This window comes from Pan paniscus, chromosome 10 (assembly GCF_029289425.2).
Source record: "Pan paniscus chromosome 10, NHGRI_mPanPan1-v2.0_pri, whole genome shotgun sequence".
Lineage (NCBI taxonomy): Eukaryota > Metazoa > Chordata > Mammalia > Primates > Hominidae > Pan > Pan paniscus.
Window position 1 is genome coordinate 126,101,500 of NC_073259.2, and position 12,058 is coordinate 126,113,557.

At 45.6% G+C, this 12,058-nt stretch overlaps 1 protein-coding gene across 2 annotated transcripts in view; it reads right to left on the reverse strand.

Annotated features, from left to right (window-relative positions):
* The window catches only part of WSB2 (WD repeat and SOCS box containing 2), a 28,249-nt gene that overhangs the window by 4,170 nt on the left and 12,021 nt on the right, over positions 1-12,058 (reverse strand). For both annotated transcript variants that reach the window (XM_034934612.4, XM_034934611.3), the window contains 3 exons: positions 6,029-6,273; positions 5,737-5,868; positions 1,200-1,300 (listed from right to left, as the gene is read on the reverse strand). In XM_034934612.4, coding sequence (XP_034790503.1) covers positions 1,200-1,300; positions 5,737-5,868; positions 6,029-6,273 — 478 coding nt within the window. The remainder of the gene's footprint in view (positions 1-1,199; positions 1,301-5,736; positions 5,869-6,028; positions 6,274-12,058) is intronic.

The following is a 12,058-nucleotide window of genomic DNA, read 5'->3' on the forward strand; positions in this document are numbered from 1 at the left end:
GGCAGAAGAATCACTTGAGCCTGGTAGGTGGAGGTTGCAGTGACCTGAGATCACTGCACTCCAGCTTGGGCGAAAGAGTAAAACTGTCTCAAATTTCTTTTTTAAAGGGTCAGAAGTGAAATCTGCGGCCACCCCACAAAGTAGTGGCAGGCTGCCAAGGCATTTTACACCCCCCACCTTGTGTATGGAACCATGGAAATCTGTCCCAAGACTGGGCCTCTGACCTAGCTCATCACTTTAAACCTTTGTGAGAAGCATTAAGAGGATTTTATTTTTATTCCTTTAAGAAAACCCTCAGGCCGGGCACGGTGGCTCACGCCTGCAATCCCAGCACTTTGGGAGGCCCAGGCGGGCGGATCACCTGAGGTCAGGAGTTCAAGACCAGCCTGGCTAACATGGTGAAACCTCATTTCTACTAAAAATACAAAAAATTAGCCAGGCGTGGTGTAGCACGCCTATAATCCCAGCTACTCAGGAGGCTGAGGCAGGAGAATCGCTTGAACCTGGGAAGCGGAGGTTGCAGTAAGCCGAGATTGCGTCATTGCACTCCAGCTTGGGCAACAACAGCGAAACTCTGTCTAAAAAAAAAAAAAAGAAAAGAAAAGAAAAGAAAACCCTCCAAACCACAAAAATAAATGATGAACCACCTGGGCTGTACCAAATGGTGAACTCTCAACCTTCCCTTCAGTCACAGCAAGTGGCTCAACGCAACACAAAATTCAAACAGAACTGTTCTCAAATTGTTCTTGGATTTCTAATACCTGTTTGTTTTTTCAATTAACAGGATTTCAGGACAAAGTTCAACAAGTAACTGCACTGACATGATTTGAATGGGAAATCCGAATTAGAGGGATTCAAATTTGATGGTTCAAAGGAAATCTGGATTCACATGTGGGCTGCAACTTTTAAAATCTTAGACTCCAAGAAGAAAAGAAATTTAAAAAGCAATTGTTTTCCCATTTTATAAAGGGAAACAGCCCTCTGATGACAGGAGCAACCTGTTTCCAAATCCCTCCTGTCTTTGGGTTCTTGTTAAAGTGCAAGTCACAAGGGACTTTTGCAGGTGGCGGCCACGGCCCACCAGCATGCCTTCTATTGGGGTGGATTTGCGGACGATTTTGAGAACACTCACACACACCAGGCCACCACTTCAGACCTCCATGTCTCAGTGAATTAAAGCAATAATGCTGGAGACTCACCGACTTCTCTCCAGCTGCAGAGCACAGCATGCTGCAGTCTGGGGAGATGGAACAGCAGTAAACCCACTGCAGGTGGCCCGATAACACTTGAATCTGTTTACCTGGCAGGAAAAAGAAGCAAACAATGAGCCAATCCTCAACAAAGCAGGAAGACTGGAGAACGGGAGAACTGGGGTGGTAACAGCCCCCAGCCCAGTATACCCATCAGCTCCTATCAGCTGGGCCCAAGGGTCCAATTTTTAATTCAGAGTAAGAAATATGACCAGATTTGTCATTTAAACACCTGTAATCTATGAATATGATATTCTAATTCCCCACGGAAACCAGTACCTATGGCTTCAACACAATCTATAAGATCAGTAAGGGTGAAGGGGTACATTGATCACTTTTTTGTTGTTTGTTTCTGAGATGGAGTCTTGCTCTTGCTCTGTCTCCCAGACTAGAATGCAGTGGCGCGATCTCAGCTCACTGCAACCTCTGCCTCCCAAGTTGAAGCGATTCTCCTGCCTCAGCCTCCTGAGTAGTTGGGATTACAGGGATGTGCCACTGCGCCCAGCTCATTTTTGTACTTTTAGTAGAGACAGGGTTTCACCATATTGGCCAGGCTGGTCTCAGACACCTGACCTCAGGTGCTGATCACTTTTTTTATATAATCTTGAATTGCATTAAAGGTTTCCTCATAGGAAACCATATCAAAGGGACCTTTGATAGCAGAGAATGTTCTTTTTAGGCTCCCCAACCACCTCAAGTACCCTGAAGCATCATTCCCAATTTTAAGAGAGTGTTTATCTTCATTTAAACTCTGTAATGGTTTCTCTGTAATCACAAGGATCCTGCTCCAGACTGTCACCCTCCCAGCCTTGCCAGGATGTCCAGATGAGCAGTGGTGTGGAGTCATTAGGGGCACACATTCTAGAGTCAGACAGCTTGGATTTGAATCCTGACTCCCCTGCTAATTCAGCACATAACCCAGGGTGTCTCACACAATCTCTCCAGCTCTTGCTTTAAAAATAAAAAAGCCCATCCATATAGAGGATGGGTGAATAAATGGTGGTATATCTACCCCATTAATGCAGTTGGAATTAGAGATAGATTTTCCATGGGGTACCTACAGTTTAATGAAAAATGCGAGATACAGGGAAAAATCGTGAAGATGTATGATTCTATTTTTGTCAAACAATGACCCAAAAGCCATGAATGCAAACGTGTGTGCACAGGATTATACAAGTAGACAGAAAAATATGGAAGGGTATATACTCCTAACACAGGGTACCAGGATGCAGGGGAAGAAGGGAGGATGGCAACAGCAGGGAGGGCAAGAGAGAGAATTGGGAAGGAAAGAGCCAAGCAAGAAAGAAGAAAAAATAATTGTTATATGCCTGTACATGGTCATATATATGAATTTATTTAAGTTTATGCGGGTGTATGGATCCACAAAAATTAATATTTTTTATTTATTTTTTTTAATTTTTTTGAGACAGAGTCTTATTCTGTTGCCTAGGTGGGAGTGCAATGGCATGATCCCGGCTCACTGCAACCTCTGCCTCCTGGGTTCAAGCGATTCTCCTGCCTCAGCCTCCCGAGTAGCTGGGATTACAGGTACCTGCCACCGTGCCCTGCTAATTTTTATATATTTTTAGTAGAGCTGGAGTGTCACCATGTTGGCTAGGCTGGTCTCGAACTCCTGACCTCGAGTGATCCACCCGCCTTGGCCTCCCAAAGTGCTTTAATTAATATTTTTTAAAAGTTAGTCATGGTGCCTGTAGTCCCAGCTACTCCGGAGACTGAGGCAGGAGGATCACTGGAGCCCAGGAGGCAGAGGCTACAATAAGCCGAGATCGCAGCATTGCACTCCAGCCCATGCAACACAGTGAGACTCTGTCTCAAAAAATAAAGGTCAATCATGGTTTCTTCAGCTGTCAAATCTCAGGGTGCTGGGAGTACTGAATAAATTAAGGCATGTTAGGTCAGTGGGGCAGCGCCTGGCAGCTGGGAACACAACTTTATCCCCTCCTCTCCTTGAAAAGCTCTCACAATTGGCCTACTCCATCCCACCCACTCTTGGTCACTCTCACTTGGTCTTTCCTTCCAAGTCATCAAGTGATTTCCAGAGCCACTGCATGGACCTTCCTGAGATGGTGGCAAGCTGCCTCAGTACACACATTAAGCCAGCATTTAAAAAGGCACTGCCAGCCGAGCGTGGTACCTCACACCTGTAATCCCAGCACTTTGGGAGGCCGAGGTGGGCGGATCCCTTCAGGTCAGGAGTGCAAGACCAGCCTGACCATGGCAAAACCCCGTCTCTACTAAAAATATGAAAATTAGCCAGGCATGGTGGCACACACCTGGAGGAGGCTCTGTCTCAGAAAAAAAAAAAAGAGGCACTGCCTTGGAGAAGCTGTCCTGATCAGCAGCACATCTTAGACTGTGGGATTACAGGTTCCACAGTACTGGGCAGAAACCACCTAGAGTAGGCCAGGCGCAGTGGCTCACGCCTATAATCCCAGCACTTTGGGAAGCCCAGGTAGGCAGATCACTTGAGGTCAGGAGTTTGAGACCAGCCTGGCCAACATGGTGAAACCCTGTCTCTACTAAAAATACAAAACATTAGCCAGGTATGGTGGCTTACGCCTGTAGTCCCAGCTACTTGGGAGGCTGAGACACAAGAATCACTTGAACCTGGGAGGCGGAGGTTGCAGTGAGCTGAGATCGTGCCACTGCACTCCAGCCTGGGTGACACAGTGAGACTGCGTCTCAAGAAAAAACAAACAAAAAAAACACCTAGAGTTATCTTGGTGATCAGATGCCTTCAGATGAGGATGCATGTGCAGTGCCTTAGTTTGTTTGACAAGTTGCTATGGACTAAATGTGCCTCCCACACATAAAGCCCTAATCCCCAATGTGATGGTATTAGGAGGCGGGGCTTTTGAGAAGTCAATAGGTCATGAGGATGAAGCCTCGGGAATGGGATTAGTGCCCTTAGAAGAAGAGACATGAAAGAGAGAGATCTCTGCCAGATGAGGATGCAGAGAGAAGGTGGCTGTTTACAAGCCAGGGAGCAGGTGCTCACAGACACCAAAACTACTAGCACTTCGCTCACGGACTCCCCAACCTTCAGAACTGTGAGAAATAAATGTCTGTTGTTTAAGCCACCCAGTCTCTGGCATTGACTAAGATACAAGTTTTCAGGCTCGTTGCTAAAAGAGCAGGAGAAAGGTCCCTCCCATGGCTGTGTGGAGCTGGACAGTCATAGCTTGGGAGAGAGTGCCAGTGCCTTCACACCATGGGGACAAGTGGCCTCTTCATGACCCTCCTTCCAATCCCTCCAGCCCCTGATCCTCTTCATGACCCTTTACCACTGCCTCCTTCCAATCCCTCCAGCCCCTGAGCCCCATCCAGGGCTGGAGGAATTGAAAAATGGCATTGCAATAAATTCCCCTCTCTTATGTCACTTTTTTTTTTTTTTTTTGAGACAGAGTCTTGCTCTGTTGCCCAGGCTGGAGTGCAGTGATGCGATCTCAGCTCACTGCAACTTCTGCCTCCCAGGTTCAAGTGATTCTCCTGCCTCAGCCTCCCGAGTAGCTGGGACTACAGGCGCCCACGACCACGCCCAGCTCATTTTTGTATTTTTTAGTAGAGATGGGGTTTGGCCATGTTGGCCAGGCTGGTCTTGAACTCCTGACCTCAGGTGATCCACCCGCCTCAGCCTCCCAAAGTACTGGGATTACAGGCGTGAGCCACTGTGCCTGGCCTCTTATATCACCTTTCTAGTTAAGGATCAATCCAGAGATGTATGGAATTCCTTATTGGGCCACCCCTGTATATAGTTTGCTCGAGGCAGAATTTCACAAAACCTGATGCCCCGTAGCCTGAGAGAATTATTCTAGGCTTAGAGTCTGCTTCAAAAAGAAAGTCTTTCTTTCTAACAGGAAGCACCCAACAGGGACTTCTAGATCAGTGGTTCTCAACCTGGGGAGACCTTGCCCTTCACAGGACATGGGGACTTTTTTGCTTGTCACAACTGGAGAGGATGCTACTGGCATCAAAAGAGAAGAGACCAGGCACGCTGCTCAGTGTCTTAGAATGCACAGGAGAGCCCACGACAAAGGGTTATCCAGCCCAAAATATCCATAGTGCCGATGAGAAAACCTGTTCTAGATCAAATATTTTTAACAGGGGCAATTCACCCCAAGAGGGTACAAACTAGTTCTTGGTAGCCAAAAAAATCTTAACATTTTTTTACATACAAAGCATAGACATGCATTCAGCACATAAGCAGATATACAATATATCTTCGATATTAAAATAGCCTAAATAGACACACAGTATATGTTTGGTATTAAACTCTATTTGGTATAGTATTATCTTTGGGGCGGGCAGGGGCGATTAGGAAAAAACTGTCTAAAAGGCTCCTTAAGGGGCAATCACAGAAAAAAACATCAAGAAACACTGTTTTAGATAAAAATGACACTGGTAAAGTGGAGAAAGCAAATACAGTATTTTTGGAGTTGCCGAGTAGTTCCTTCACTTCCCATACCGTGTTTATTCAGGTCCCAGATGCGAAGAGTCTTATCCCGTGACGCGGAGACCAAAATCAAACTGCCACTGGGTGTGAAGCTCAGATCTCTCACGACATCTTGGTGGCCGGAAAGATTCAAAAGCAGGAGCCCTGGCATGGGAGCAGGGGCACTGAGTCAGCCAGAGAGGGGGCACGAGGTGTGCCTGCCACGGCCACACCCCTTGGCCAACATGAGTGGGGCAGGGAGGCGACATAGTCAGAACATGCACCCGAGCCTCCCAGAACCTTGTGCCAGCCAGGAATGACCTACCTGTCTGCACCTCCCAGATCTTGATCTGCCCATCGTTGAGTCCCGTAGCAAGAACCAGGCAAGAGACATCGGGCACTTGGGGGTGGTGGCGTGCCCAGAGCTTCCTGCTGGGTGGGGAAGGCCACGGGCTGAAGGCCAGCCCCCAGACAATCTGACCACAGTCCAGCGTCTTCTCTTTTGGGCTGCCCCGCCCTTTCGTCTCATTTTTGCTACTTCGGCTTTTGGCTTCAAACCCTTTAGGGATGCTGGGAGAAGCAGAGATTTCTTAATGAATCTGCAATTGTTACCAGTCTATCAACTTTTCATCCTGGGACACGTAAGACTTTTGGGGAGTGGAGGGAAGGGTCTGTCACCCAAGCTGGCGTGCAGTGACACAATCATGGCTCACTGCAGCCTCGACCTCCCTGTTCAACTGATCCTCCTGCCTCAGATCCACCAAGTAGCTAGGACAACTGGCATGTGCCATTAGGCTCTGTTAACTTTGTTTGTATTTTTTGTAGGACGGAGTTTTGTCATGTTGCCCAGGCTGGTCTCAAACTCCTAAGCTCAAGTGATCTGCCCACCTTGCCCTCCCAAAGTGCTGGGATTACTGGCATGAGCCACCCCACCTGGCCACATAAGACTTTAAATCCTAGAAACAAGCTGGCCTTTGGTGAAATCTGCTGTGACTTTTCTTTTTGTTTCTTTTTAAGAGTTGATGTAGGCCAGGCCTGGTGGCTGATGCCTGTAATCCCGCACTTTCGGAGGCTAAGGCAGGTGGATCGCCTGAGGTCTAGAATTCGAGACCAGCCTGGCCAACATGGTGAAACCCCATCTCTACTAAAAAAAAAAAAAAAAAAAAATTAGACGGGCGTAGAGGCGGGTGCCTGTAACCCCAGCTACTTAGGAGGCTGAGGCAGGAGAATCGCTCGAACCCAGTGGGTGGAGGTTGCAGTGAACCAAGACCGCACCATTGCACTCCAGCCTGGGGAACGAAGGCAAAACTCTGTCTCAAAAAAAAAAGAGTTGATGTTAACACAGGCTATACTGGCCATGGCTCAATCTATTTGCAACAGCCCTGCAATGGGGTGACCTGCCTTGTGGGATAACTAAATAACAGATGCTCCAGGGAGTCACATGCTTGCTCAGAAAGTTCTCTCAGGTTTTGATGAGTGGAAGGAAAAAGACACTCAGTTTTTCCCATGAGTAAGAAAGCATACTGCAGGTTTGGAACTAGGGCAGAACTTAGAGGCTAAATATCCACCACTCTCCTGCCTGATGAGTTCCCTTATCACTAGCTTAGAAATCCCCAAGGAGTTGGAAAATAAACTCATCTTGCCAACACCGTTTGTTTGGTACATGTTAATTTCCACCTTCACTCACGATGTTGCAACTGATTAATGAGGCTCCTTCATTTACTTCCTAACTGATGGTAACCCGCACAAGGATCAAACAGCAAGGTAGTCAAGAGAGAAAAGGAATTCACAGGGCTGTGTAGAGGTATCCTGTCCTGGAAGATCTCTTAATCCGACCCTCTCCTACAATTCAACTTACAGTGAAACAGGCCCAGATAAGCTAAAACATGAGGCCCTGGCCACCACTGCGCCCAGGAAACAATGTCTCAAATGCACAAGCACTTGGCCGGCCCTGGGGTTGAGCCTGAAAACATGAAGCTTACTGTTTGCGGTACACAGCACAAAGGTCTCCATGTGACCCTGACCACACTCTGGTTGGTTAAACTGGCGGAAATGGAGATGAGAAAGCTGAACGCCAGGATGAGGTCAGATTTGATTCCATGAGAAATCCTAAACTCAATGCATACGTAGTTGAACATCTTTATGTATTAATTGGTGCGAAAATAATTGCAGTATTTGCAATTACCACCATTACTTTTGCACCAACCCAATATTATAGATGTTCCTGAAAAATTCTAAGTAAATCATATTTTTGTCAATTGTGTGGTGAAATACACAAAAGAATTTTAACTGGCCGGGTGCGCTGGCTCATGCTTGTAATCCCAGCACTTTGGGAGGCCAAGGTGGGCAGATCACGAGGTCAGGAGATCGAGACCACGGTGAAACCCCTTCTCTACTAAAAATACAAAAAATTAGCCGGGCGTGGTGGCGGGTGCCTGTAGTCCCAGCTACTCGGAGAGGCTGAGGCAGGAGAATGGCGTGAACCCGGGAGGCGGAGCTTGCAGTGAGCTGAGATCGCACCACTGCACTCCAGCCTGGGCAACAGAGCAAGACTCCATCTCAAAAAAAAAAAAGAATTTTAACCAAGCTCATTTACAAAATTAGAAGGGAGGGGCCGGGCACGGTGGCTCACACCTGTAATTCCAGCAATTTGGGAGGCTGAGGTGGGTGGATCACCTGAGGTCAGGAGTTCGAGACCAGCCTGACCAATATGGTGAAACCCCATCTCTACTAAAAATACAAAAATTAGCTGGACGTGGTGGCAGGGACCTGGTGGCGCGTGCCTGTAATCCCAGCTACTCAGGAGGCTGATGTCAGAGGATTGCTTGAGCCAGGAGGCGGAGGTTGCACTGAGCCAAGATCACACCACTGCACTCCAGCCTGGGTGACAGAGTCAGACACTGTCTCAAAAAAAAAAAAAAAAAAAAAGGTCTACACTCTTAGCAATTGTCAAGTGTACATTATTAATAACCACAGTCATCATGCCATACAATAGATCTTCTGAACTTACTCACCCTGCTTAGCTGAAACTTTATACCTTTGATAAATATCTCCCCACTCCCTCTCCCACCCCCGGTAACCACCATTCTACTCTCTGTTTCTATGAGTTAGATATTTTTAGATTCTACATGTAAGTGAGATCATGCAGTATTTGTCTCTGTGTGCCTAGTGCATTTCACTTAGGATAAAGTCCCTCAGGTTCATCCATGTTGTAGCAAATGACAGGATTTTGTTCTTGTCAATAAAGTTTTATTGGAACGCAGCCACAGGCATTTGGTTAGGTATTGTCTGAGGCTGCTTTCACACTGTGACAGCGGAGTTCAACAGTCAAGACAGGGACCTTATGGCCCACAAAGCCTAAACTATTTACTTTATAGAAAAAGTTGGCCAGGTACCATGGCTCACGCCTGTAATCCCAGCACTTTGGGAGGCTGAGGCGGGTGGATCACTTGAGGTCAGGAGTTTGAGACCAGCCTGGCCAACATGGTGATACCCCATCTCTACTAAAAATACAAAAAAACTAGCCAGGCGTGGTGGGGGGTGCCTATACTCCCAGCTACTCGGGAGGCTGAAGCAGGAGAATCACTTGAGCCCAGGAGGCAGAGGTTGCAGTGAACCGAGGTTGCACCACTGCACTCCAGCCTGGATGACAGAGCAAGACTCCATCTCAAAAAAAAAAAAAAAAGAAAGAAAAAATTTGTCAACCTCTGGGTCTAAATCACCAAATATAGGCTAAAACTTGTTATTCTGGCCAAACAATCTGAATGTGACCATGAATGTCACTTCGATCGGCTGCCTCTCCACAGACTGTCCAGACCTGCCTGGCTCTGGCCCTGGCACTGGCCCCTGAGTTTGTTGTCATGAGAAGCAGCACTTAAGAGGCAGGCTATGGGAAGAGGTTTAAGACAGCTTGGAACCACCAGTTAAATTTGTTTTATTTGTTATAAAATCCTGATTTCTGTATTTATTTATTTTGTTTTTTTTTTTTAAGACAGGGTCTCTCTCTGGCACCCAGGCTGCAGTGCAGTGGTGTGACCATAGCTTACAGCAGCCTTGAACTCCAGGGCTCGAGCAGTCCTTCCATCTCAGCCTCCTGAGTAGCTGGGACTACAGGTGCATGCCACCATACCCAGCTAATTTTTTAATTTTTGCAGAGACAGGGTCTCACTATGCTGCCCAGGTTAGTCACTAAATCCTGGCCTCAAGCAATCCACCCCACCTCAGCCTCCCAAAGTGCTGAGATTACAGGCGTGTGACACCAAACCTGGCCCTAATTTCTGTATTTGAATTAAGGAATACACCTGTAGCTACTTTATTCCAAAAGAATTAAGGCATATTTATTATTTCATTTTAATATCCTAAATTTAATTTTTCTAGAAAGAGATACTAAAATCTCCATTTATGGGTTATTAACTTTCCTGGGGTCACAAAATCAGGGGCAGAACTGGAACTAAGGTCTTAGGTATCCTGGCCTAATGCTCAACAAATACTTTGAGTTTGCTAATGAATCAAGGGATGAGTTACGTGAAAAGCAGGGAGGTCGTACCGTGGGGAAGAGCTGATGAGGCAAGACAGATTCATTGGCAGAATTTAGCTTCACTGAAGTTAAAGTTTCTAAAAACTTTATTTCAAAAAGCAGTATAATTATTTGGTTAATATCAATTATTTGCTCAATATCAAAAGCACTACATGATTTTTAAAAAATGTATAACTACCCTAACTAGAATATAAATGCCCCAAATTCTCTCTTTTAAAATACTTTTAAAATAGCTATTGTTGGCAGGGTGTGGCGGCTACGCCTTTAGGAAGCTGAGGTGGGAGGATCACTTGAGGCAAGGAGTTCAAGGCTGCAGTGAGCTATGATCATGCCACTGTACTCCAGCCTGAGTGACAGAGCAAGACCTTTTCTCTGCCCCCCAAAAAGCCCGATTATTTTAAATTATGAAAATAATAAATAAAAATAGTAGCGAAACATGGGAGAAATGTGAAAATGAGACAAAGTAAAAATTACCTATAATCCTAACACCACCATTCTAAACATCTCACTATAAATTTTTGTGTATATACACAAATGTCTTTTAAAAACAAATCTGATATCATACTGCATACATGGTTTTACAAACTGCTTTTTTTTGTTTTTTTAAGAGACAGTGTCTCACTGTTGCCCAGGCTGGAGTGGCCTGGTATGATCAGAGCTCACTGCAGCCTCTAATTCCTGTGTGCAGGTGATCCTCCCATCTCAGCCTCCTGAGTAGCTAGGACCACATGCACCTGCCACCACGCCAGGCTAATTTTTAAAATTTTTTTGTAGAAACCAAGTCTTGTTATGTTGCCCATGCTGATCTAGAACTCCTAGCCTCAAGTGATCCTCCCACTTCTGCCTCCCAAAGTGCTGGGATTACAGGCGTGAGCCACCGCACCCGGCCATATAGCCTGTTTTTTTTCAATAAGCCTCATACTGCAAACATTTCCTCAGAATACTGTTCTTCAAAATATGTGATTTTGCCAGGTGCAATGGCTCACGCCTGTAATCCCAGCACTTTGGGAGGCCAAGGCAAGTAGATCCCTTGAGGCCAGGAGTCAAAGACCGGCCTGGGCAACATGGTGAAAACTTGTCTCTTCTAAAAATACAAAAAAATTAGCTGAGTGTGGTGGCACACGCCTGTAATCCCAGTTACTCAGGAGGCTGAAGCAGGAGGACCACTTGAATCCAGGAGGCAGAGGTTAAAGTGAGCCGAGATGCGCCACTACACTCTGGCCTGGATGACAGAGCAAGACTCTCTCAAAAAAAAAAAAAAAAAAAAAAATGTGATTTTTCTCCAAAACCAGTAACTTTTCACTTAACATATGAAACAATAACACTTTGCTCATTATGTTAAATAATAAATATGAAAAAAATGGTTAATACTCAAATACCTTTTTTCATTTTCCTTAGCTAATAGTGAAAAGATATATTCCTCTATACAAATTTATGTTTTGTTCAGAAATAGGATTTAAATTTATGTTTTGTTCAGAAATAGGATTCAGAAAAAAAAAATTGTTATTATTTTCATTTACTGATACCAGTAATTAAAGTAAAGGAGCTTTCCCCAACCAACACATGCTCCACACTAGACCCTGAGCCACCCACAGTGCCCTTAGGGAGATGCAAGCCCAGGCCCTTCCTTCTACCCGGGAGCAGCTCTAGGTCATGTGACAGAAAAAAGACATATTTATCTATACAAATTTGAAAACAAGAGTGATTTTCAGGAAACTGACAGATCTTCCATGTTGTGCTTTTTAAAAAGAGCAGACTATAGAATTTATAATTCATATAGTAAATTTACTTACATGTCAAGTCTAGAAATGAAGGTGC